Source organism: Crinia signifera, chromosome 6, assembly GCF_055691185.1.
Source record: "Crinia signifera chromosome 6, ASM5569118v1, whole genome shotgun sequence".
NCBI classification, from domain to species: domain Eukaryota; kingdom Metazoa; phylum Chordata; class Amphibia; order Anura; family Myobatrachidae; genus Crinia; species Crinia signifera.
The window spans coordinates 336,812-363,639 of NC_139222.1; the positions used below are offsets into that span (position 1 = coordinate 336,812).

Here is a 26,828-nt window from a genome sequence, read left to right on the forward strand (position 1 = left end):
TTGGTGTATATGTATATATATATATATATATATATATATATATATATATATATATATATATATATATACATACAATTACCGGGGTGCAACACTCGAAGGAACATGCAGAGCTGGGAAGAAGAGGCACTCGCTCGGGTTTCATAAAGGAACAGGACAACAAGAGTTGTGACCGACGTTTCGGAGTTTAATCCGTTATCAAGGCAGAGAATAAATATATAGCTATTTTAGAGAGAAGTAGGCACTCACCAGCACTGTGCAAAAGAAGAATAAACCTTGTTTGCTTTTGCACAATCTCAGTGCTGGTGAGTGCCTACTTCTCTCTAAGGGCCGCATTTATCAAGGGGGTTAAATCACTATTATTGGGATGGATAATCCTTAAATTGGAGCACCACCCTGTGTCTTCTTTAATGGCCTGAGTCCGGTTCTTCCTCCAATGTATATGTATACACATACCTCCCAACATGACCCTCTCCAGGAGGGACACTTTGCTCTGCTTCTGGACTTCCCTCTTAATGTATGATTGCCGTCACCTGTTTTAAACAGGTAAATGAGTAAGAAAGGTGTTTCCACACAGGTGATGGCAATCATACATTATGAGGGAAGTCCAGAAACAGAGCAATGTGTCCTCCTGGAGAGGGTCATGTTGGCAGGTATGTGTATGTGTGTATATATATATATATATATATATATATATATATATATATATATATATACATACACACACACACATGCATATATATACACATGCCCTCCAACATGGTGTATACATATACACCATTAGGTACAAAATGCTCTGCCTCTGGACTTCTTCCTTAATTTAGGATTGCCTTCAGCTTTGCTGGATCACCGTTATCAACACAGGTGACTGCAATGATCAATTAAGAGTCCAGACACAGTGCATTGTGTACCGGTCATGTTGCTGTATAATGTCCGGTTCAGGTCCTCAGACACAAAAGGTGCAGCCCCCGGTATAATATCGCAGAAAGCTTCACACATCATCTCGGTCTCATTTACCGGCTTGACGTCGTGTCAGGTGGAACGCACAACCCGGAAAGATTAGGTGGACCGCACAATCCGGAAGTGTCAGGTGGACCGCACAGACCGGACGTACCCTTTGGAACGCACCAGCCGGAGCTTTGCCTGTGTAACTCCTTCCAGGTGAGCGGTAGTGGACATTGGCGGGGTGTGTGCTGACAGTGAGGTAATAATAGGCGTATAGCAATGGTAAATACCTGCTGCAGCCATCATTGGGGCAATGTCCGGCAATATCACCACCTTAGGCAGTATTTTGGTGGGCACAGGTCACATCCAGCCTGCATTGCCATCGTCTTACATAGAAACCAGGTGGTGGGGGCGAAGGCAGCTTGGCCAGTGCTGGGGGTGAGCATCACTTGGGATAATGCTTGTAGCTGAGATGCGGACCAGTAAGTTCAGGTAATGGGGGAAGGAAGGGGTAAGGGTAGATCACAGCTGGGGTAGCATTGTGGATGAGCAGGCAGTGCTGGGGGTAAGGGTAGATCACAGCTGGGGTAGTACTGGGGATGAGGAGGGGGTAAGGGTAGATCACAGCTGGGGTAGTACTGGGGATGAGGAGGGGGTAGTGGGCAGGCAGTGCTGGGGGTAAGGGTAGATCACAGCTGGGGTAGTACTAGGGATGAGGGGATAGTGGGCAGGCAGTGCTGGGGGTAAGGGTAGATCACAGCTGGGGTAGTACTGGGCATGAGGAGTGGGTAAGGGTAGATCACAGCTGGGGTAGTACTGGGGATGAGGAGGGGGTAGTGGGCAGGCAGTGCTGGGGGTAAGGGTAGATCACCGCTGGGGTAGTACTGGGGATGAGGAGGGGGTAGTGGGCAGGCAGTGCTGTGGGTAAGGGTAGATCACAGCTGGGGTAGTACTGGGGATGAGGAGGGGGTAGTGGGCAGGCAGTGCTGGGGGTAAGGGTAGATCACAGCTGGGGTAGTACTGGGGATGAGGGGATAGTGGGCAGGCAGTGCTTGGGGTAAGGGTAGATCACAGCTGGGGTAGTACTGGGCATGAGGAGGGGGTAAGGGTAGATTACAGCTGGGGTAGTGGGCAGGCAGTGCTGGGGGTAAGGGTAGATCACAGCTGGGGTAGTACTGGGGATGAGGAGGGGGTAGTGGGCAGGCAGTGCTGGGGATAAGGGTAGATCACAGCTGGGGTAGTACTGGGGATGAGGAGGGGGTAGTGGGCAGGCAGTGCTGGGGATAAGGGTAGATCACAGCTGGGGTAGTACTGGGGATGAGGGGATAGTGGGCAGGCAGTGCTGGGGGTAAGGGTAGATCACCGCTGGGGTAGTACTGGGCATGAGGAGGGGGTAAGGGTAGATCACAGCTGGGGTAGTACTGGGGATGAGGGGATAGTGGGCAGGCAGTGCTGGGGGTAAGGGTAGATCACAGCCATGTGTGTTATCTCCTACCAACCAACGGTAGAGCGAGTGTTTATAATCAGTATTTAAGGGTTCTCACTTGTGTCTTTTGAATTATACCAAATCATTTCCATAACGCTTGAGCTTGGTGTCTAACTTCTCATTGGTCAGTGCTGGATTAATATCCGTTACCTCAGATCTTACTGTAGACACTTCATTACCCACTAGCTCTAGAGAGCATTTATAGGGAACTGGACACCTTATGGCACAGACTGTGGGGTTCCTTCTCCCTATGATAGGGACATGTAGTACTAGATCTATTTCTTCTTATGATATATAGATCAATGGAAGATTCATCAGGGAATGTATTCTATATTATTATTTATCAGTGATAATTGTGCCGTCTCTGCCCTACAAAGCAATTCTTCATCCAAAATAACAGATTGTGACTGTTAGAAATCCAGGATACTCGATGTATGCACCCTCTTAAAGTACCAAGGACAAAACAATAAAATACACTATTATTATTATTATTATTTATAAGGTGCCACAAGTGTTCCGCAGCGCCGTACAGGGAGACAAATTACAGTAAATAAATAACAGAAATACAGTACAGGTAAAATGACTGCCACAGTTTAATGCACAAAAAACCTATTGGTCCCCTGTATAAAAAACAATCACACATCCCCACAGGTAACAAAATACATTGGCCCTTTACATGAAAAGAAGAGACCAGTAAATAACAGCGGAACTGGTGGTGGCTGTCACCTGGTCTGGGCATCTCTAGATCTGGGGCACACTAGTATGCCATGGCACAGTGGTTGAAAAACACTGATTTAGTAGAAAGGGGCAGCAGACAGATTACATGTGGTGCAAGCAGGTGGGAGGTGGGTCGACAGCAGTATGTAAGTAGGCAGAGAAGGTCAATGCGTGTGGCAGGCATCAGAGGACCAGCCTCAGGACAGAGATGGCGGGTGACGCAGGGACAGAGATGGCGGGTGACGCGGGGACAGAGATGGCGGAGCGAGGCAGGGACAAAGATGGTGGGTGACGCGGGGACAGAGATGGTGGGTGACGCGGGGACAGAGATGGCGGGTGACGCGGGGACAGAGATGGCGGAACGAGGCGGGGACAGAGATGGCGGGGCGCGGCAGGGACAGAGATGGCGGGGCGCGGCAGGGACAGAGATGGCGGGGCGCGGCAGGGACAGAGATGGCGGGGCGCGGCAGGGACAGAGATGTCGGGGCGAGGCAGGGACAGAGATGGCGGGGCGAGGCAGGGACAGAGATGGTGGGTGACGCGGGGACAGATGGCGGAGCGAGGCAGGGACAGAGATGGCGAGGCAGGGACAGAGATGGCGGGGCGAGGCAGGGACAGAGATGGCGGGGCGAGGCAGGGACAGAGATGGCGAGGCAGGGACAGAGATGGCGGGGCGAGGCAGGGACAGAGATGGCGGGGCGAGGCAGGGACAGTGATGGCGGGGCGAGGCAGGGACAGTGATGGCGGGGCGAGGCAGGGACAGTGATGGCGGGGCGAGGCAGGGACAGTGATGGCGGGGCGAGGCAGGGACAGTGATGGCGAGGCAGGGACAGTGATGGCGGGGCGAGGCAGGGACAGAGATGGCGGGGCGAGGCAGGGACAGTGATGGCGGGGCGAGGCAGGGACAGTGATGGCGGGGCGAGGCAGGGACAGAGATGGCGAGGCAGGGACAGAGATGGCGGGGCGAGGCAGGGACAGAGATGGCGGGGCGAGGCAGGGACAGAGATGGCGGGGCGACGCAGGGATAGAGATGGATGGCTGGGCGACGCAGGGACAGAGATGGCGGAGCGAGGCAGGGACAGAGATGGCGGGGCGAGGCAGGGACAGAGATGGCGGGGCAGGGGGAAGACGCAGGGACAGAGATGGCGGGCGATGCAGGGATAGAGATGGCTGGGCGACGCAGGGATAGAGATGGCTGGGCGACGCAGGGATAGAGATGGCTGGGCGACGCAGGGATAGAGATAGCTGGGCGACGCAGGGATAGAGATGGCAGGGACAGAGGCGGCGGGTCGAGGCAGGGACAGAGGCGGCGAGGCGAGGCAGGGACAGAGATGGCGGGTGACGCAGGGACAGAGGCGGCGGGTCGATGCAGGGGGAAGACACAGGGACAGAGATGGCGTGGTGACGCATGGACAACGACAGGGGGGAGAGACAGAGGCACACTATAGCATATCCTACCTGATGTGCAGGGGAGACCAGTGGTTCTCCAGCGGTGGTGGAACTCTGTGGATAGGAGCCACCCTGCAGGGGTCCGGTGGCAGTGGGAAGAGTTCCACCCGGGAGGGGTGGCAGAGATAGGAGCCAGGCAAGGGGGGGACTCCAGCGGCGACGGTGACTGGAGCCAACCGCTAAACACCTAGGTGCCCGGCGGGGTGGGGGGGGACTACAGCGGCAGCAGTTACCAGAGCCGACCGTGTCTCACCTCGGTACCATGGGGGTGTATGTCTCCAGTGACGGCAGATAATCAGCGACGGGACCGGCAGCACTACACGCGCAGCAGCACAGCGCTGTCAGTATGTATGACAGCTGTTCTGTCCCACTAGATGGCGGGCAGACAAGAGGCAGGGCAGATTCAGAGCCTGCTCATGAGGGAGATGTTCTGAGCGAGTGCTAAGAATTTATTAGCGGGCCGTTATTAATCGCAGCCAGAATCGGGGCTGCGGTTTTGAATCGATGTGTGTGCTATATACAAAGCGATTCTCTGCCATTATCTGATTGAAAATCGGTAAAATGGCTCAGAAAATGGCCTAATATCGTCCAGTGTGTGGGGCCCATCAGTTATGCAATTGAAAAACAACAAACCAAAATTGTCTTACAGACGGGAAAAAGCATTGAGAGTTGGTCTCATCAAATGGTCTCTCAATTTCCAAGATACCCAAAGACAGGCGTGGCTGAACAAGATGAAAATTGGTTGCTTCAGATGTCTGTCAACACTGGCAGCTTTTTTTCATCAGATAAATGAACATTAGATACCGTGTGACGTGCACATCTGATTTTGTAAAATATTTACTAAAGTGCCCTTGTGGGCTTGTGTATGTGTATTCAAACAATGAATGGCCAAATATAGGATGAGTATCAGCATTACAAACAGGCCAGTCTGACAAACTTGTCAAATCCCATCCTATATCATCATTGAGGAGTGTGATAATGACATGGTTCCGTCACCACCACGAGGTGGAGATAGAGGCAAGATACAAAAGGAGGCCAGGTGGATGCTCTCACTAAACACCATTGATCCGAAGGGATTGAATCAAAATAACCAATTGAGAAGCTATAATCTACATAAAACCATAGATGGAGGCGTGGGGACAGACATTCTGTGTTTTTAAATATGAAATAAATAAAGATATATATATATATATTTTTTAACTATGTATTTGATTTGAGATCCCCTTTGGACATAGCGTAGGGTGATCAATACATATTTCTATATTTTTTTTGTGTGCGTTTAAAAAATATTTTTTTTCATTTTTGGGTATTTTTTTTTATTGCTGAAAATGATTTTGCAATATGTATACAGTGGGCGACCACACCGGGCATACCTGATCTGAGATTTGACCGAATGTGCTAAAATCGAAATTAGATCAATAATAATTGCATATAATGGAACGGGTGTGGATCAGTTGGTCACCAGCATGTTGTTAGACAGTCATTAGGTCAACATGGGGTTTTTGACCTAAATGTCGACATAGTTGACATGGATACAGGTTAAAGTGCACCGCGTCCCTTTGCAGGGCTTGCTGCGCTCGCGATGCTTCGGGCACGGTGCCTCGCTGCGCTCGGCACACAATTTTATTCTCCCACCACGCCCTAGTGGATGGTAGGGCATGAAATACCGCCTGTCGGCTCAAAAAACAGAGAAAAACCCCATGCCGACCTAATGACCCTGTCGACCTCACCCATGTAGACATAGACTCATGCCGACCTTCTTGCATGTAGACCTAGACACATGTAGACCTAATGACGGTTTAACAACTTGCTGGTGACCCAATGGGACTGGGGGGGGGGGGTGTACCGGGTGCCAGGTCGCCACGGCAACCAGATTCTGCTTCCTGGCGACCAGATTTTTTTGCAGGGAGAGAGGAAGCAGAATCTGGTCATCGGCAGCCCGACCACCCGTCTCGCCCATCCTGTCAGGCCAGCAGAAGCGCGGTCCCTGAAACCCCTCCCCGTGTTCTCAGCAGAACACATTTTTAAAATACTTAGTCCTGACTCCTGCAGCAGCCAATAGAAGTTCCCAGCGCCGCCGCTGCCTCATCCAATCACTGCAGGGCGGCCTGAGGCTGAGACCTCGGACCTTCCTTCCCTGCAGTGCGTCATCCTGCGCCAGGCACCAAGTCCCCACAGAGCCGCTGCGCCTCCTGACTCTCCCACTGTGTGGATCAGTGAGGGAGACAGCGGCTACTACCCACTAACAGGGGTCTTTTCCCCGGCCCCGCAGCCGCACCTCTACTCTCCGGGGCACCGTGCGCTGAGCCCCCACCGCTTCTTGCTGCTGGACAAGCCCTGATTCCAGCATGCAACCCCGGGCAAAAGGGCATGTTATGGAATAACAGATTTTAAATCAATATATCATGTGCTAAAAAACAGCCTGAGGTACTACTTCTAATATGAAGAACCACTTCATAAATAAAGACATACGATACCAAGCACAATTTTGGAATGTCCCTTGGGTGCTTTTGATGTTTAAGATTTTTTCCTCATTCGGGGCCAGATGTATCAAGCTTCAAAAAGTGATAGAGTGAAGAGTGATAAACAGCCAGCCAATCATCTCATACCTGTGACATGACAGGTAGGAACTGATTGGATGGTTGTTTATCACTCTCCAATTTATCACTTTTGAAGCTTGATACATCTGGCCTTCAGAATAATGGTACCCCAAAAACAAGGAAAAAAGTGCAATAGTGTAATACGGCAAAAACTTCCTTTATATACTATGTTCTTTTGAAACAATGAAATTGTTGTAATTCGTACCAGGAATATATGTCTACTAATATGGTAGACAAATGCGTAGATTGAGGGAGATCCCTCCTTACAGCAGACTGCTTTACTCTACTCCACCGGAGAATTGCACTCAAACGGGAACTAGGAAACCATCATGGTGCAGTAAAATGTAATAAAATATCAAGATAAAAGAATTGACAAGAAGGCAAATAACAACGGACTCTCACAATATACTTATGTCCACAAATCTGCAGACACAAAGCGCAGGCGTCCCTGGAAATGTATGGGTGCTGGTAAATGGGCAGAGTCCTCTGCGAATCCTCCTGTCACGTAATCCGACCACTTTTGATACCATGCGGTATCTTTCTCAAGGTATGAAGGTATGGTGCCCTTTTACAGGTTAAATACCATCCTTCATTAAACAAAAGGTGGTCCTAATTCCAGACATAGATTACCTAACGGCTATTACCAGAATAGAAAGAACCACAACATGTCATAGAATCCATACCATATCTTTGTATTGTTCTCCACACACGCAGCTTGTTGAACTCTGGATTCCCGCTTTCATTAGCTCCCGTTTGGTCATTTACGGTATCGTGTCAGCAGCAGTGACTTCCGGTTTCGTGCGTCGGCGGAAGTGACCTATGCGTGTCACTCAGCCATTCCGGTATTGTTGGAACGCAGAACGTGATGTTCGGCTCCATACCCAGGCAGGAAGCGATCTAAGCATATCACTGATCGCGGCCGCCATTGTTTTGGATTCTTATCTTCCTTATACTTTAGTGGAGATACAGTGTGGTATTATCCTCAGAAATAGAAAAACAACATGTCAAAATATTACAATAAAAACTCCCATAAAAATATGTTCTAATAACCACTTGGTTTCAAAATCTTTGTTTAACCCGTTTGGGACCAAAGTTTGATCATTAAAAGTTTTTGACATTTCGCATTTGCCCAGTTTTTTTGCTAGATCTCCTCCCCAAACATTAGGACATATCTTTTGAAGGATATAAACATTTTTTATACATTTTATATTGCACTGATGGTGAGATGAGAGAGCATGCCTCTCTAAACCCTTTTTTATGTTCCTTAAATGCTCCCCCAATCTCACCTTACAAACTCTGATAGTCCTACCAATGTCAAACTTTTTACACACACATTCAATGGCATAAATAACGTTGGAGGAATTGCATGTTAAAAGTCTCTTATTTAAAAAAAAAATGTCATTGATTTTGAGTTCTGTAATTTTCATCCTGAAGGTATTGGGGAGACTTCTACCACCTGAACAATTCTCCAGTGGAGTAGAGTAAAGCAGTCTGCTGTAAGGAGGGATCTCCCTCAATCTACGCATTTGTCTACCATATTAGTAGGCATATATTCCTGGTACGAATTACAACAATTTCATTGTTTCAAAAGAACATAGTATATAAAGGAAGATTTTTGCGGTATTGCACTTTTTCCTTGTTTTTTTGGGTACCATTAATCTGAATGAGGAAAAATCTTAAACATCAAAAGCGCCCAAGGGGCATTCCAAAATTGTGCTTGGTATTAAAAGGGCATGTTTCCCCTGGGCAAAAGGGCATGTTTCCCCTGGCATCAAGCATGCAACCTGTAGCAATGAGCATGTAGGTAAGCGGCACTTATGTGACATTATATGTACTAAGAGTTACAGCATGTGTGTCACGTTTCGTGAGCTTGGTGAAGCACCAGCCGGAGTGTAACGGAGGCTGGGTGCTTTGATGTAGGGCTGTTGCATGGACGACAGAGCGGAATGAGGCAATTGGATAAAATTCAACCTTTTTTAATGAAAGATACTGCGATACAATGGTATTGGTGATGGCACAATGATATAACTGTAGATATTGGATGAGTAGTAATAAAGACAATAATAATAATAATGAAGAACTTGCTGAAGGAGTTTGAAGATAATGACAACTGAAGATATTATTGGAAGAATTGAGGATAATGATGATTTGAAGGTAATAATGAAAGGAGTGGAGTAAGATGAAGTCAAATGTAAGGGGTCTTGCTGAATGGGTCGTGGCTGGCCACGGACAATGACAGTCAGGATCAGAGGGAGGAAGATGACACCTTTTGGTGGTGTTTAACCTTGTATCCTTAATGGCGGCAATGAAGGTTCCGTAGTAGAATATGGATAGGCAGTGGACGACCAGCAGGAGTGGATAACGAGAAGACTTCACCCAGAGGATTGGAGTAAGGCTGTAGCGGAGACTGCAGGAATTACCAGAGATGCACGGAGATGCTATCAGATGGACAACATTGTACTGACTGCCGTTCTGGCCCGGCTAGTCAGTATTTAAGTGCTGAGCTGTACTGTGATTGGCCGCAGGGATGACATCACGGCTGTAGCTGCGAAGTATAGGCTCTGGGAACCAACAAGATGGCTGACGCCCGTTGTGGCGACACAAACCAGCCAGCGAGGAATACTACGCGGAGGTGCTGCAGCCGGCGCTTCCCAGCGTGAGGCCTAGAAGGACACGGACACCATCATGGCGGATCGCGCCTCACGCTACCCGGAGCCAGAACGCCAAGACACTGCACATCAGAACTGTGACCCGGCAAAGGGACATGGACCCTGGTGGGTAACAGAGCAACAGCGTGTGGCAGGTTGGCGCCGACATCAGAAGCGGAGGTGAGCGCCAGGGCAGAGAGCATAGCGTCAGGGCACCGCAGGTCGGAGACAGCACAGGGAGCAAGGGTAGCTGCTATGGTGGTCGTGACAGTGTGGTATTATATGTAATGGGCACGCCAGTGTTTTGTAGAATGTGTAATGGGCATTACGGTGTGTGGCATAACGTGTAATGGGTGTGTGACGTGTAATAGGCATTGCATTGTACATTTTTTCCACGCCTTTGGCGCGCACTGCCCCTATTTTTAGTTTGTCTGGCTCCTAGATTTTAAAAAAATTTGTCAAGCCCTGATCTAAAGTAAAGGTCACTTCCGGTAATGTATCTAGCTGATCAATTCCCTATATATGGAGATCAGGTATGTGGTTTGGTCATTCACACACATGATATATATCAGTTACCCCCTGGTCTTGATAGATCCAGCAAGTTGAAGCGCCACTCCACGGGCTTATGTTAGAAGGTGACTTTATTCCATCAGGTGAAACATGTACATTGCAGTCGACGTTTCAAGACCCACTGGTCTTTTCTTCAAGACTTGTACAGTAAAGTGCAAATAGTGCTATGCAAAGTGACCAAAAGAGCTGGTATGCGTTCTTACCTAAATAGCAGAAACTCGTGAAGTGCAGCGCGCTCCACACCCGGCGGCGTCCTGCGGTCACGTGTTCCGGAAGTGCCGGTGACGTCATCCCGCTTGTGTATATTCATCTCCTAGCTACTCCCGGACGCTTCTCCCCCTGGACCCGGCGGTGTTTAGCGCTATAATAAAATAAGACCAACAAAAAATGCAGTTGGATGTGTGTTTAAAAACATTAAAGTGCCAACGAATAAATAGTGTTCTGCTGTTTATAAAAAGACAATTTTTAAGTATGGTGAGCAAATGTGTAATGATAATAAGTTAGCTCAAATTGGGCTAACCTGTGTCAAAAAAATATATAGATTAAAAGTTAGCTGCAACCTGGTTTAGTAAAAAAGGATTTTTTTATGATATAAGTCAACTATTCAATTTAGAACTATAGTCAATTATGCACAGAATTATTTGGACCCTAGTCATTCACAAGCTGGGCACGTATCTATTACAAATATCATGGGTCCTCAAACTGCGGCCCTCCAGATGTTGTGAAACTACAAATCCCAGCATGCCTTGCCACAGTTTTGCTATAAGGGAGTGTTAAAACTGTGGCAAGGCATGCTGGGATTTGTAGTTTCACAACATCTGGAGGGCCGCAGTTTGAGGACCCATGCAAATATGAACAAACAAAAGAGCATATGTACGGACAATTTTTCTGCTGTTATATAAATATGTTCCAATCTATTTTGTCATTCATGCCGGCTGGTTTCAGAGTGTTTAGTCTGAATATCCATTCAGATTCTCTCTGGGTTAGTAGTTTGCGCCTGTTGCCACCTCGGCTCAGTGGGGGGATGTGGTCTATGATTTTACTTCTCAGACTGGCCAAAGAATGGCCACATTCCTTAAAATGTCGGGCCACAGGTTGATCTATACTTTCCCCTTTTAAACAGGCATTGATGGCCGAGCGATGTTAGGCCATTCGCTCACGAAATGTTCTGATGGTTTGCCCAACATAATATTTCCCACAGGGACAAATGATTATATACACAATGAATTGGGATTTACATCCCAGTACGTGTTTAATTTTGAATTTTTTTCCGGTTTGGGGATGCTTAAAATCACTACCTGGTGTCAAAGAGTTGCACGTAGTGCATGACGGGCACCTGTAGCATCCTGGTCTTTTGGTTTGGACGTTAAATAAAGTGGGCTGGTCCTTCGGGGGAATTTTGGTTTTCATCAGGATCTTTTAGATTTCTACCTCTTTTAAAGCTAGGCATGATCGATTTTTGTTTAAATATCGGTACAGTCTTATCACCAGAGACTATTGGCCACAGTGCTCTTGATAGCCCTTGGGTGGCAGATGTATAGGTGGTGACAAAAGGAATTTTATTGGAATCCGTTCTTTTCTGTTTCTTTTTAAGCAACTGATCTCTACAGATTCTCAGGACCTCCTCCTTTTGTTTCAGGAGCACCGACCGTTGATACCCTCTGCTAGCAAGTTTTTCTATCATATCATTGAGATAAGGTTCCAACTCAGTGGAATCACTGGTTATTCTCACCACCATGATCATTTGGGACTTAGGGAGTCCACGTTTCAGGGTGGGAGCATGATGACTACTGTAATCCAGTAGGGTGTTTCTATCTGTCATTTTATGATGGACTGTGGTATTTATTTTGCCCTCTTTGATGGATATGGTTATATCTAAGTAGCTTACTTGTTTCTTGTTAATGCAGTATGTAAATTTTATGGGGCCCTCTTGTTGGTTCTCCTCAAACTGCAGAAAAAAGAAGTAGATTTCTTACTCCACGGTTCCACACTCTCGGACTATTACAGGGCACATAGAATCCCCCGTGGGTTCAGAATTTCAAATATCCCTACCATAGGGAGAAATAATCCCAAGTTTTGCCTGAAGTGGATCTCGATCCTCAATAAATGCAGCCAAGACCTGATGGTCTTGGTAATCGAGGAATAGGGCCAAATACTGCACAATACAAGAACAAAAATTGCAGATTTGAAAGAAGAGCAGGAACAACTACTGAAAGACAAAAAGTCACACTCCCTATGGGAAAAGTTGGAAACTCAAGTAGCCCAATATAGGAAAGAGGTGGAACAATTCAAAAAGAGAAAGTGGGGTACTGTTGAAACAGATTATGAGGGTGGAAGAGTTTACCGGTGGCTTAGTGGAAACACACCACCTAAATTCGGAGGCAGACAACAACAGCGTACATCCTGGAAGGACCGTCGTACCAGGGATAATTCAAGGTACACAAGCGACAGTGACTTCCAAGTGGACGACTCTGATGAAAACTCCTCCAATACAGCGCTCCCTTTAGGACGGGCAACCCGGACAAAAACCGGGGGAAAGCTCGCAGCCGAACCAGGCACGGGGGCCAATCGATCCGACTCCAGAAAACCGCCGACAAACAAAAAGAAAACTCCAAACTGATATTCAACTTGTGCTCCCACCGACTAACAGCAACTGAAGAAAGAGTTTTAAATCGAGGATTGTCGTTCGTCCCTACCACCCACCACAACGAGTTCAGATGGAATGTTAATTTACATAAATTTGGACGATCACTGAGAGTCAAGGAATTTTTTTCAAACTCCGCCAAACCTAAACCTGACATACACGAAAGCTTCCTGTCAAAACATTGACACTCATCTTTTGACCCACAATCTCATAACCCCTCAATAAAAACGTTCACCCGGTTGATCGATGAAACCATCAACAGATTTGATCAAACTACCAATAAACAATGGTCAAACCTGAGTAGAAATGAAGCCAGAGCATTGAGTGATCTTACGAATAACCCTAATGTAACCATACACCCTGCCGATAAAGGTGGGGGCATTGTACTCTTGGACACCACCAAATACATTGAACAACTTGATATATTATTATCCGATGAGAAAACGTACAAAAAACTACAAGGTGATCCAACCATGGCTTTTAAAAAAGAGCTAGATACAGTTTTGCAAACAGCGCACCAACAAGGACTTTTTAGCAAAAAGACACTCAACACTCTCACACAGGAAGCCCCGGTATGTCCAGTAATTTATACGTTGCCCAAAATTCACAAGGACCTCAATAACCCTCCAGCAAGACCGATTTAATATCGGCATGACAATCACTCCTCCAACCGATCTCTCAGTTCCTGGATACATTGGTGCAGCCATATATCACAACCCAAAGAGCATACCTAAAGGACACTACGCAACTACTAATACAACTACAACAGCTTGGACCGATACCATCACATGTCCTACTCTGCACGATGGACGTGAAGAATCTATATACTGTAATACCCCATGCCCAAGCCATCTTGGCTGTCTTTCTTATACAGAGTGAATTTTTCCACACTGGACATTCCCCTGTTTTTGGAATTGTTACATCTTACACTAACTAAAAATTACTTTTTGCACAATGAGTGTTATTATTTACAGCTTACGGGTTGCTCTATGGGATCAAATGTGTCACCGTCATTAGCCAACATTTTTATGTTTGAGCAAGAAAATGAATTTTTCTTTACAGATTCCACCATTAGCCGTCATCTGATGATGTACACACGTTACATCGATGACCTGCTGCTAATTTGGTCAGGCCCCGAAAGTGATCTAATTGGAATAATAGACAGCATCAACCAACAAGAGGGCCCCATAAAATTTACATACTGCATTAACAAGAAACAAGTAAGCTACTTAGATGTAACCATATCCATCAAAGAGGGCAAAATAAATACCACAGTCCATCATAAAATGACAGATAGAAACACCCTACTGGATTACAGTAGTCATCATGCTCCCACCCTGAAACGTGGACTCCCTAAGTCCCGGAAGATTAGGGTGGCAAGAATAACCAGTGATTCCACTGAGTTGGAACCTTATCTCAATGATATGATAGAAAAACTTGCTAGCAGAGGGTACCAACGGTCGGTGCTCCTGAAACAAAAGGAGGAGTTCCTGAGAATCCCTAGAGATCAGTTGCTTAAAAAGAAACAGAAAAGAACGGATTCCAATAAAATTCCCTTTGTCACCACCTATACATCTGCCACCCAAGGGCTATCAAGAGCCTCAAGAGCACTGTGGCCAATAGTCTCTGGTGATAAGACTGTACCGATATTTAAACAAAAATCGATCATGCCTAGCTTTAAAAGAGGTAGAAATCTAAAAGCTATCCTGATGAAAACCAACATTACCCCGAAGGACCAGCCCACTTTATTTAACGTCCAAACCAAAAGACCAGGATGCTACAGGAGCCCGTCATGCACTACGTGCAACTCAATGACACCAGGTAGTGATTTTAAGCATCCCCAAACCGGAAAAAAATTCAAAATTAAACACGTACTGGGATGTAAATCCAAATTCATTGTGTATATAATCATCTGTCCCTGTGGGAAATATTATGTTGGGCAAACCATCAGAACATTTCGTGAGCGAATGGCCTTACATTGCTCTGCAGTCAATGCCTGTTTAAAAGGGGAAAGTATAGATCAACCTGTGGCCCGACATTTTAAGGAATGTGGCCATTCTTTGGTCAGTCTGAGAAGTAAAATCATAGACCACATCCCCCCCCTGAGCCGAGGTGGCAACAGGCGCAAACTACTAACCCAGAGAGAATCTGAATGGATATTCAGACTAAATACTCTGAAACCAGCCGGCATGAATGACAAAATAGATTGGAACATATTTATATAACAGCAGAAAAATTGTCCGTACATATGCTCTTTTGTTTGTTCATATTTGTAATAGATACGTGCCCAGCTTGTGAATGACTAGGGTCCAAATAATTCTGTGCATAATTGACTATAGTTCTAAATTGAATAGTTGACTTATATCATAAAAAAATCCTTTTTTACTAAACCAGGTTGCAGCTAACTTTTAATCTATATATTTTTTTTGACACAGGTTAGCCCATTTTGAGCTAACTTCTAATCATTACACATTTGCTCACCATACTTAAAAATTGTCTTTTTATAAACAGCAGAACACTATTTATTCGTTGGCACTTTAATGTTTTTTAAAACACATCCAACTGCATTTTTTGTTGGTCTTATTTTATTATAGCGCTACACACCGCCGGGTCCAGGGGGAGAAGCGTCCGGGAGTAGCTAGTAGACGAATACACACAAGCGGGATGACGTCACCGGCACTTCCGGAACACGTGACCGCAGGACGCCGCCGGGTGTGGAGCGCGCTGCACTTCACGAATTTCTGCTATTTAGGTAAGAACGCATACCAGCTCTTTTGGTCACTTTGCATAGCACTATTTGCACTTTACTGTACAAGTCTTGAAGAAAAGACCAGTGGGTCTTGAAACGTCGACTGCAATGTACATGTTTCACCTGATGGAATAAAGTCACCTTCTAACATAAGCCCGTGGAGTGGCGCTTCTACTTGCTGGATCTATCAAGACCAGGGGGTAACTGATATATATCAACCATTTAAAAAGGCACCCCGGCAAGCGGCAAGCTGTCCCATCATCTTGAGTGCCGAACAAACGGATCTATATCATATAATATATATATATATATATATATATATATATATATATATATATATATATATATTGTACTGCACTGCCACATACATGATATTGTATATTATATTTCTTCTGCTAATCCTGATCTATCTCACTCTACAGCGCTCACCTCTGGCTTATCCACCACACTCTTATGGCCTTTCAGATGGAAATGGACAGGAGACACCTGACTGAGGGGATATTATCTCTCGCCCTGGAGATCATTCATCTGCTGACCGGAGAGGTGACAGTGACATCACTTATATCTATAGTAATAATACAGGGACCTGACCGGGGAGGTGACAGTGACATCACTTATATCTATAGTAATAATACAGGGACGTGACCGGGGAGGTGACGGTGACATCACTTATATCTATAGTAATAATACAGGGACGTGACCGGGGAGGTGACAGTGACATCACTTATATCTATAGTAATAATACAGGGACGTGACCGGGGAGGTGACAGTGACATCACTTATATCTATAGTAATAATACAGGGACGTGACCGGGGAGGTGACAGTGACATCACTTATATCTATAGTAATAATACAGGGACGTGACCGGGGAGGTGACAGTGACATCATTTATATCTATAGTAATAATACAGGGACGGTACAGTGACATCACTTATATCTATAGTAATAATACAGGGAGGTGAGAGTGACATCACTTATATCTATAGTAATAATACAGGGACGTGACCGGGGAGGTAACAGTGACATCACTTATATCTATAGTAATAATACAGGGACGTGACCGGGGAGGTGACAGTGACATCATTTATATCTATAGTAATAATACAGGGACGTGACCGGGGAGGTGACAGTGACATCACTTATATCTATAGTAATAATACAGGGACGTGACCGGGGAGGTGACAGTGACATCATTTATATCTATAGTAATAATACAGGGACGTGACCGGGGAGGTGACAGTGACATCACTTATATCTATAGTAATAATACAGGGATGTGACCGGGTAAGTGACATCACTTATACCTATAGTAATAACACAGGGACGTGACAGTGACATCACTTATATCTATAGTAATAATACAGGGACGTGACCGGGGAGGTGACAGTGACATCATTTATATCTATAGTAATAATACAGGGATGTGACCAGGGAGGTGAGAGTGACATCACTTATATCTATAGTAATAATACAGGGATGTGACCAGGGAGGTGACAGTGACATCACTTATATCTATAGTAATAATACAGGGACGTGACAGTGACATCACTTATATCTATAGTAATAATACAGGGACGTGACCGGGGAGGTGAGAGTGACATCACTTATATCTATAGTAATAATACAGGGATGTGACCAGGGAGGTGACAGTGACATCACTTATATCTATAGTAATAATACAGGGATGTGACCAGGGAGGTGGGAGTGACATCACTTATATCTATAGTAATAATACAGGGATGTGACCAGGGAGGTGACAGTGACATCACTTATATCTATAGTAATAATACAGGGACGTGACCAGGGAGGTGAGAGTGACATCACTTATATCTATAGTAATAATACAGGGACGTGACCGAGGAGGTGACAGTGACATCACTTATATCTATAGTAATAATACAGGAATGTGACCGGGGAGGAGACAGTGACATCACTTATATCTATAGTAATAATACAGGGAGGTGACAGTGACATCATTTATATCTATAGTAATAATACAGGGATGTGACCAGGGAGGTGACAGTGACATCACTTATATCTATAGTAATAATACAGGGACGTGACCAGGGAGGTGAGAGTGACATCACTTATATCTATAGTAATAATACAGGGACGTGACCGAGGAGGTGACAGTGACATCACTTATATCTATAGTAATAATACAGGAATGTGACCGGGGAGGAGACAGTGACATCACTTATATCTATAGTAATAATACAGGGAGGTGACAGTGACATCATTTATATCTATAGTAATAATACAGGGATGTGACCAGGGAGGTGACAGTGACATCACTTATATCTATAGTAATAATACAGGGACGTGACAGTGACATCACTTATATCTATAGTAATAATACAGGGACGTGACCGGGGAGGTGAGAGTGACATCACTTATATCTATAGTAATAATACAGGGATGTGACCAGGGAGGTGACAGTGACATCACTTATATCTATAGTAATAATACAGGGATGTGACCAGGGAGGTGGGAGTGACATCACTTATATCTATAGTAATAATACAGGGATGTGACCAGGGAGGTGACAGTGACATCACTTATATCTATAGTAATAATACAGGGACGTGACCAGGGAGGTGAGAGTGACATCACTTATATCTATAGTAATAATACAGGGACGTGACCGAGGAGGTGACAGTGACATCACTAATATCTATAGTAATAATACAGGAATGTGACCGGGGAGGAGACAGTGACATCACTTATATCTATAGTAATAATACAGGGATGTGACCAGGAAGGTGACAGTGACATCACTTATGTCTATAGTAATAACACAGGGAGGTGACCGGGGAGATGACATCACTTATATCTATAGTAATAATACAGGGATGTGACCGGGGAGGTGACAGTGACATCACTTATATCTATAGTAATAATACAGGGACGTGACAGGGGAGGTGACAGTGACATCACTTATATCTATAGTAATAACACAGGGACGTGACCGGGGAGGTGACAGTGACATCACTTATATCGATAGTAATAATACAGGGACGTGACCGGGGAGGTGACAGTGACATCACTTATATCTATAGTAATAATACAGGGACGTGACCGGGGAGGTGACAGTGACATCACTTATACCTATGGTAATAATACAGGGAGGTGACAGTGACATCACTTGTATCTATAGTAATAATAAAGGGACGTGACCGGGGAGGTGACAGTGACATCACTTATATCTATAGTAATAATACAGTGAGGTGACCGGGGAGGTGACAGTGACATCACTTATATCTATAGTAATAATACAGGGACGTGACAGTGACATCACTTATATCTATAGTAATAATACAGGGATGTGACTGGGGAGGTGAGAGTGACATCACTTATATCTATAGTAATAATACAGGGATGTGACCAGGGAGGTGACAGTGACATCACTTATATCTATAGTAATAATACAGGGACGTCACCGGGGAGGGGACAGTGACATCACTTATATCTATAGTATTAACACAGGGACGTGACCGGGGAGGTGACAGTGACATCACTTATATCTATAGTAATAATACAGGGAGGTGACTGGGGAGGTGAGAAAATCTGGGAACGTCAGTGATATTTGGTATTGCCTTTATATACAGGATAACACAGTAGTGAAGAAGACATCCGGTGCGTGTGAGACACCCAGCAGCCGTCCCCGTGTGTCCGGAGGACTGAGCAGGACCCAGAGCCCCATAACGGTGCCTCCACCTCCCTCACTGATACATGAGAGGCACAATGACCAGAAGATCCTGGAACTCACCAACAAGATCATTCAGCTGCTGACCGGAGAGGTGACTGCTGGGAATGGGACGTTATACAGTAACACCGGGGGATGTGACCGGAGAGGTGACTGCTGGGAATGGGACGTTATACAGTAACACCGAGGGATGTGACCGGAGAGGTGACTGCTGGAAATGGGAAGTTATACAGTAACACCGGCGGATGTGACCGGAGAGGTGACTGCTGGGAATGGGACGTTATACAGTAACACCGGAGGATGTGACCGGAGAGGTGACTGCTGGGAATGGGACATTAGGCAGTATTCAATGAGGAAAATTTGCCGTGTTTTCGGAAAATTTTGGTCTCAGAAAGCGAACAACCGTATTCAATGTGATATTTTCGCCTTCGGCGAACAGAGAATAATGGATGGTTCTCCATCTGATACTCGCCGCCAATCGCCGTGTCTTGTCAATAGGATTTTGCATTGAGATTCGCCGTCTCTCGCCGTCACTCGCCATGAGTGTATTCAATGAGAAGACGAAGAATACATTTCTAGGTTAATTTCTCCGTGCCTTTCCGTGTATCACTCGCCATCTTTTCATGGTGAAGTGGAAAGTGAACTTTTAAAATAATGTTGTCTTTTAAAATTTGGTGTAAAAAAATCAGGAATTTTATTCTGAGGAGGGGCATGCTATTTGTATTCATGTGCTTATAGCACATGAATATATATTATTTTACACACAGCAGCCAGCAGGGGGCCGGGAGCCGCTCAATAGATATTCATATATTCACTGCTCCCGATCATTACATATGCACGATCGGGTGCAGTGAATACCCGGTCCCCTGTTGGCTCTCCTGGGGGGCAGTCTGTGCTGCCTGGCTCCCGGGGAGCCCACCTCCCCCCCACATACGTTCTGGGGCAGGCAGGGAGACTTCCATCCCCCTGCCTGCCGCCATCCTCAGGCTCCCTGTGGCGTCCGCTGCAGGGGTTCACATCCGCGGTCAGGGGCAGCGAGCCCCTGCCTCATTGAATAGGGGGATAGCAGGGGGACAACGAAGCTCCGGAACACGCCGACTGTGCACCGAATCCTAAACGCCGTGAATATGTTCATTGAATACTGCCCATTATACAGTAACACGGAGGATGTGACCGGAGAGGTGACTGCTGGGAATGGGACGTTATACAGTAACACCGGGGGATATGTCTGGGTGATGACTGTATCATTGTGTGTGTGTCAGGTGCCTATAAGGTGTCAGGATGTCACTGTCTATTTCTCCATGGAGGAGTGGGAGTATATAGAGGAACACAGGGGTCTGTACAAGGACGTGATGATGGAGAATCACCGGCCCCTCACATCACCGGGTAAGAGGAGACCTTTATTGTACAGGGGAGAGCAGGTATGGGGGTCCCCTATATACACCCATAATCTGATAATCACATATATACCATGTCCTCAGTCACTGTGTGTCTCCTACAGATGGGCCCAGTAACAGGAATACCCCAGAGAGATGTCCCCGTCCTCTGTATTCCCAGGATAATCACATATATACAATGTACTCAGTCACCGTGTGTCTCCTACAGATGGGCCCAGTAACAGGAATACCCCAGAGAGATGTCCCCATCCTCTGTATTCCCAGGATAATCACATATATACAGTGTCCTCAGTCACTACGTGTCTCCTACAGATGGCCCAGTAACAGGAATACCCCAGAGAGATGTCCCCGTCCTCTGTATTCCCAGGATAATCACATATATACAATGTCCTCAGTCACTGTGTGTCTCCTACAGATGGGGCCAGTAACAGGAATACCCCAGAGAGATGTCCCCGTCCTCTGTATTCCCAGGATAATCACATATATACAATGTCCTCAGTCACTGCGTGTCTCCTACAGATGGGCCAGTAACAGGAATACCCCAGAGAGATGTCCCCGTCCTCTGTATTCCCAGGATAATCACATATATACCATGTCCTCAGTCACTGCGTGTCTCCTACAGATGGGCCCAGTAACAGGAATACCCCAGAGAGATGTCCCCGTCCTCTGTATTCCCAGGATAATCACATATATACCATGTCCTCAGTCACTGCGTGTCTCCTACAGATGGGCCCAGTAACAGGAATACCCCAGAGAGATGTCCCCTGTATTCCCAGGATAATCACATATATACAATGTACTCAGTCACTGCGTGTCTCCTACAGATGGGGCCAGTAACAGGAATACCCCAGAGAGATGTCCCCGTCCTCTGTATTCACAGTATAATCACATATATACCATGTCCTCAGTCACTGCGTGTCTCCTACAGATGGGCCAGTAACAGGAATACCCAAGAGAGATGTCCCCGTCCTCTGTATTCCCAGGATAATCACATATATACCATGTCCTCAGTCACTGCGTGTCTCCTACAGATGGGCCCAGTAACAGGAATACCCCAGAGAGATGTCCCCGTCCTCTGTATTCCCAGGATAATCACATATATACCATGTACTCAGTCACTGTGTGTCTCCTACAGATGGGCCCAGTAACAGGAATACCCCAGAGAGATGTCCCCGTCCTCTGTATTCCCAGGATAATCACATATATATACAATGTCCTCAGTCACTGCGTGTCTCCTACAGATGGGCCCAGTAACAGAGATACCCCAGAGAGATGTCCCCGTCCTCTGTATTCCCAGGATAATCACATATATACAATGTCCTCAGTCACTGCGTGTCTCCTACAGATGGGCCCAGTAACAGGAATACCCCAGAGAGATGTCCCCGTCCTCTGTATTCCCAGGATAATCACATATATACCATGTCCTCAGTCACTGTGTGTCTCCTACAGATGTGCCAGTAACAGAGATACCCCAGAGAGATGTCCCCGTCCTCTGTATTCCCAGGATAATCACATATATACCATGTCCTCAGTCACTGTGTGTCTCCTACAGATGGGCCCAGTAACAGGAATACCCCAGAGAGATGTCCCCGTCCTCTGTATTCCCAGGATAATCACATATATACCATGTCCTCAGTCACTGTGTGTCTCCTACAGATGTGCCAGTAACAGAGATACCCCAGAGAGATGTCCCCGTCCTCTGTATTCCCAGGATAATCACATATATACAATGTCCTTAGTCACTGCGTGTCTCCTACAGATGTGCCAGTAACAGAGATACCCAAGAGAGATGTCCCCGTCCTCTGTATTCCCAGGATAATCACATATATACAATGTCCTCAGTACCGGCGTGTCTCCTACAGATGGGCCCAGTAACAGGAATACCCCAGAGAGATGTCCCCGTCCTCTGTATTCCCAGGATAATCACATATATACAATGTCCTCAGTACCGGCGTGTCTCCTACAGATGGGCCCAGTAACAGGAATACCCCAGAGAGATGTCCCCGTCCTCTGTATTCCCAGGATAATCACATATATACAATGTCCTCAGTCACTGTGTGTCTCCTACAGATGGGCCCAGTAACAGGAATACCCCAGAGAGATGTCCCCGTCCTCTGTATTCCCAGGATAATCACATATATACCATGTCCTCAGTCACTGTGTGTCTCCTACAGATGGGCCCAGTAACAGAGATACCCCAGAGAGATGTCCCCGTCCTCTGTATTCCCAGGATAATCACATATATACAATGTCCTCAGTCACTGCGTGTCTCCTACAGATGTGCCAGTAACAGAGATACCCCAGAGAGATGTCTCCGTCCTCTGTATTCCCAGGATAATCACATATATACCATGTCCTCAGTCACTGCGTGTCTCCTACAGATGGGCCCAGTAACAGGAATACCCCAGAGAGATGTCCCCGTCCTCTGTATTCCCAGGATAATCACATATATACAATGTCCTCAGTCACTGCGTGTCTCCTACAGATGGGCCCAGTAACAGGAATACCCCAGAGAGATGTCCCCGTCCTCTGTATTCCCAGGATAATCACATATATACCATGTCCTCAGTCACTGCGTGTCTCCTACAGATGGGCCCAGTAACAGGAATACCCCAGAGAGATGTCCCCGTCCTCTGTATTCCCAGGATAATCACATATATACCATGTCCTCAGTCACTGTGTGTCTCCTACAGATGGGGCCAGTAACAGGAATACCCCAGAGAGATGTCCCCGTCCTCTGTATTCCCAGGATAATCACATATATACAATGTCCTCAGTCACTGTGTGTCTCCTACAGATGGGCCCAGTAACAGGAATACCCCAGAGAGATGTCCCCGTCCTCTGTATTCCCAGGATAATCACATATATACAATGTCCTCAGTCACTGTGTGTCTCCTACAGATGGACCCAGTAACAGGAATACCCCAGAGAGATGTCCCCGTCCTCCGTATTCCCAGGATAATCACATATATACCATGTCCTCAGTCACTGTGTGTCTCCTACAGATGGGCCCAGTAACAGGAATACCCCAGAGAGATGTCCCCGTCCTCTGTATTCCCAGGATAATCACATATATACAATGTCCTCAGTCACTGTGTGTCTCCTACAGATGTGCCAGTAACAGAGATACCCCAGAGAGATGTCCCCGTCCTCTGTATTCCCAGGATAATCACATATATACCATGTCCTCAGTCACTGTGTGTCTCCTACAGATGGGCCCAGTAACAGGAATACCCCAGAGAGATGTCCCCGTCCTCTGTATTCCCAGGATAATCACATATATACCATGTCCTCAGTCACTGTGTGTCTCCTACAGATGGGCCAGTAACAGGAATACCCCAGAGAGATGTCCTCTGTATTCCCAGGATAATCACATATATACAATGTCCTCAGTCACTGTGTGTCTCCTACAGATGGGCCCAGTAACAGGAATACCCCAGAGAGATGTCCCCGTCCTCTGTATTCCCAGGATAATCACATATATACAATGTCCTCAGTCACTGCGTGTCTCCTACAGATGGGCCCAGTAACAGGAATACCCCAGAGAGATGTCCCCGTCCTCTGTATTCCCAGGATAATTACATATATACAATGTACTCAGTCACTGTGTGTCTCCTACAGATGGGGCCAGTAACAGGAATACCCCAGAGAGATGTCCCCGTCCTCTGTATTCCAAGGATAATCACATATATACCATGTCCTCAGTCACTGTGTGTCTCCTACAGATGTGCCAGTAACAGAGATACCCCAGAGAGATGTCCCCGTCCTCTGTATTCCCAGGATAATCACATATATACCATGTCCTCAGTCACTGAGTGTCTCCTACAAATGGGCCCAGTAACAGGAATACCCCAGAGAGATGTCCCCGTCCTCTGTATTCCCAGGATAATCACATATATACCATGTCCTTAGTCACTGCGTGTCTCCTACAGATGGGCCCAGTAACAGGAATACCCCAGAGAGATGTCCTCTGTATTCCCAGGATAATCACATATATACAATGTACTCAGTCACTGTGTGTCTCCTACAGATGGGGCCAGTAACAGGAATACCCCAGAGAGATGTCCCCGTCCTCTGTATTCCAAGGATAATCACATATATACCATGTCCTCAGTCACTGTGTGTCTCCTACAGATGTGCCAGTAACAGAGATACCCCAGAGAGATGTCCCCGTCCTCTGCATTCCCAGGATAATCACATATATACCATGTCCTCAGTCACTGTGTGTCTCCTACAAATGGGCCCAGTAACAGGAATACCCCAGAGAGATGTCCCCGTCCTCTGTATTCCCAGGATAATCACATATATACCATGTCCTCAGTCACTGCGTGTCTCCTACAGATGGGCCAGTAACAGAGATACCCCAGAGAGATGTCCCCGTCCTCTGTATTCCCAGGATAATCACATATATACCATGTCCTCAGTCACTGTGTGTCTCCTACAGATGGGCCCAGTAACAGGAATACCCCAGAGAGATGTCCCTGTCCTCTGTATTCCCAGGATAATCACATATATACCATGTCCTCAGTCACTGCGTGTCTCCTACAGATGGGCCAGTAACAGAGATACCCCAGAGAGATGTCTCCGTCCTCTGTATTCCCAGGATAATCACATATATACAATGTCCTCAGTCACTGTGTGTGTCCTACAGATGGGCCCAGTAACAGGAATACCCCAGAGAGATGTTCCCGTCCTCTGTATTCCCAGGATAATCACATATATACAATGTCCTCAGTCACTGTGTGTCTCCTACAGATGGGGCCAGTAACAGAGATACCCCAGAGAGATGTCCTCGTCCTCTGTATTCCCAGGATAATCACATATATACCATGTCCTCAGTCACTGCGTGTCTCCTACAGATGGGCCCAGTAACAGGAATACCCCAGAGAGATGTCCCTGTCCTCTGTATTCCCAGGATAATCACATATATACAATGTCCTCAGTCACTGCGTGTCTCCTACAGATGGGCCCAGTAACAGGAATACCCCAGAGAGATGTCCCCGTCCTCTGTATTCCCAGGATAATCACATATATACCATGTCCTCAGTCACTGTGTGTCTCCTACAGATGGGCCCAGTAACAGGAATACCCCAGAGAGATGGCCCCGTCCTCTGTATTCCCAGGATAATCACATATATACAATGTCCTCAGTCACTGCGTGTCTCCTACAGATGGGCCCAGTAACAGGAATACCCCAGAGAGATGTCCCCGTCCTCTGTATTCCCAGGATAATCACATATATACCATGTCCTCAGTCACTGCGTGTCTCCTACAGATGGGCCCAGTAACAGGAATACCCCAGAGAGATGTCCCCGTCCCCTGTATTCCCAGGATAATCACATATATACCATGTACTCAGTCACTGTGTCTCCTACAGATGGGCCCAGTAACAGGAATACCCCAGAGAGATGTCCCCGCCCTCTGTATTCCCAGGATAATCACATATGTACCATGTCCTCAGTCACTGTTTGTCTCCTACAGCTGGGCCAGTAACAGGAATACCCCAGAGAGATGTCCCCGTCCTCTGTATTCCCAGGATAATCACATATATACCATGTCCTCAGTCACTGTGTGTCTCCTACAGATGGGCCCAGTAACAGGAATACCCCAGAGAGATGTCCCCGTCCTCTGTATTCCCAGGATAATCACATATATACCATGTCCTCAGTCACTGTGTGTCTCCTACAGATGGGCCCAGTAACAGAGATACCCCAGAGAGATGTCCCAGTCCTCTGTATTCCCAGGATAATCACATATATACCATGTCCTCAGTCACTGTGTGTCTCCTACAGATGGGCCAGTAACAGGAATACCCCAGAGAGATGTCCCCGTCCTCTGTATTCCCAGGATAATCACATATATACCATGTCCTCAGTCACTGTGTGTCTCCTACAGATGGGCCCAGTAACAGGAATACCC

At 46.5% G+C, this 26,828-nt stretch overlaps 1 protein-coding gene across 1 annotated transcript; it reads left to right on the forward strand.

The window, feature by feature from the left end:
- Positions 1-1,233: 1,233 nt before the first annotated feature.
- On the forward strand, positions 1,234-26,402 carry LOC146007408 (gastrula zinc finger protein XlCGF66.1-like). The gene is made up of 6 exons (XM_083145758.1): positions 1,234-1,434; positions 16,228-16,348; positions 19,415-19,606; positions 20,775-20,898; positions 25,665-25,777; positions 26,391-26,402. The coding sequence occupies exons 1-6, from the start codon at positions 1,400-1,402 to the stop codon at positions 26,400-26,402; spliced, it is 597 nt and encodes a 198-aa protein (XP_083001884.1). The 5' UTR covers positions 1,234-1,399.
- Positions 26,403-26,828: the final 426 nt, after the last annotated feature.

What these genes read in the sequence shown, in the direction of transcription:
- LOC146007408 (XM_083145758.1), top strand. Translation starts at nt 1,400, where the DNA reads ATGCTTGTAGCTGAGATGCGGACCAGTAAGTTCAG. An exon ending in ATGCGGACCAGTAAGTTCAG is followed by an intron (nt 1,435 to 16,227) that starts GTAATGGGGGAA and finishes CTCACTCTACAG; the next exon opens with CGCTCACCTCTGGCTTATCC. An exon ending in TTCATCTGCTGACCGGAGAG is followed by an intron (nt 16,349 to 19,414) that starts GTGACAGTGACA and finishes CTTTATATACAG; the next exon opens with GATAACACAGTAGTGAAGAA.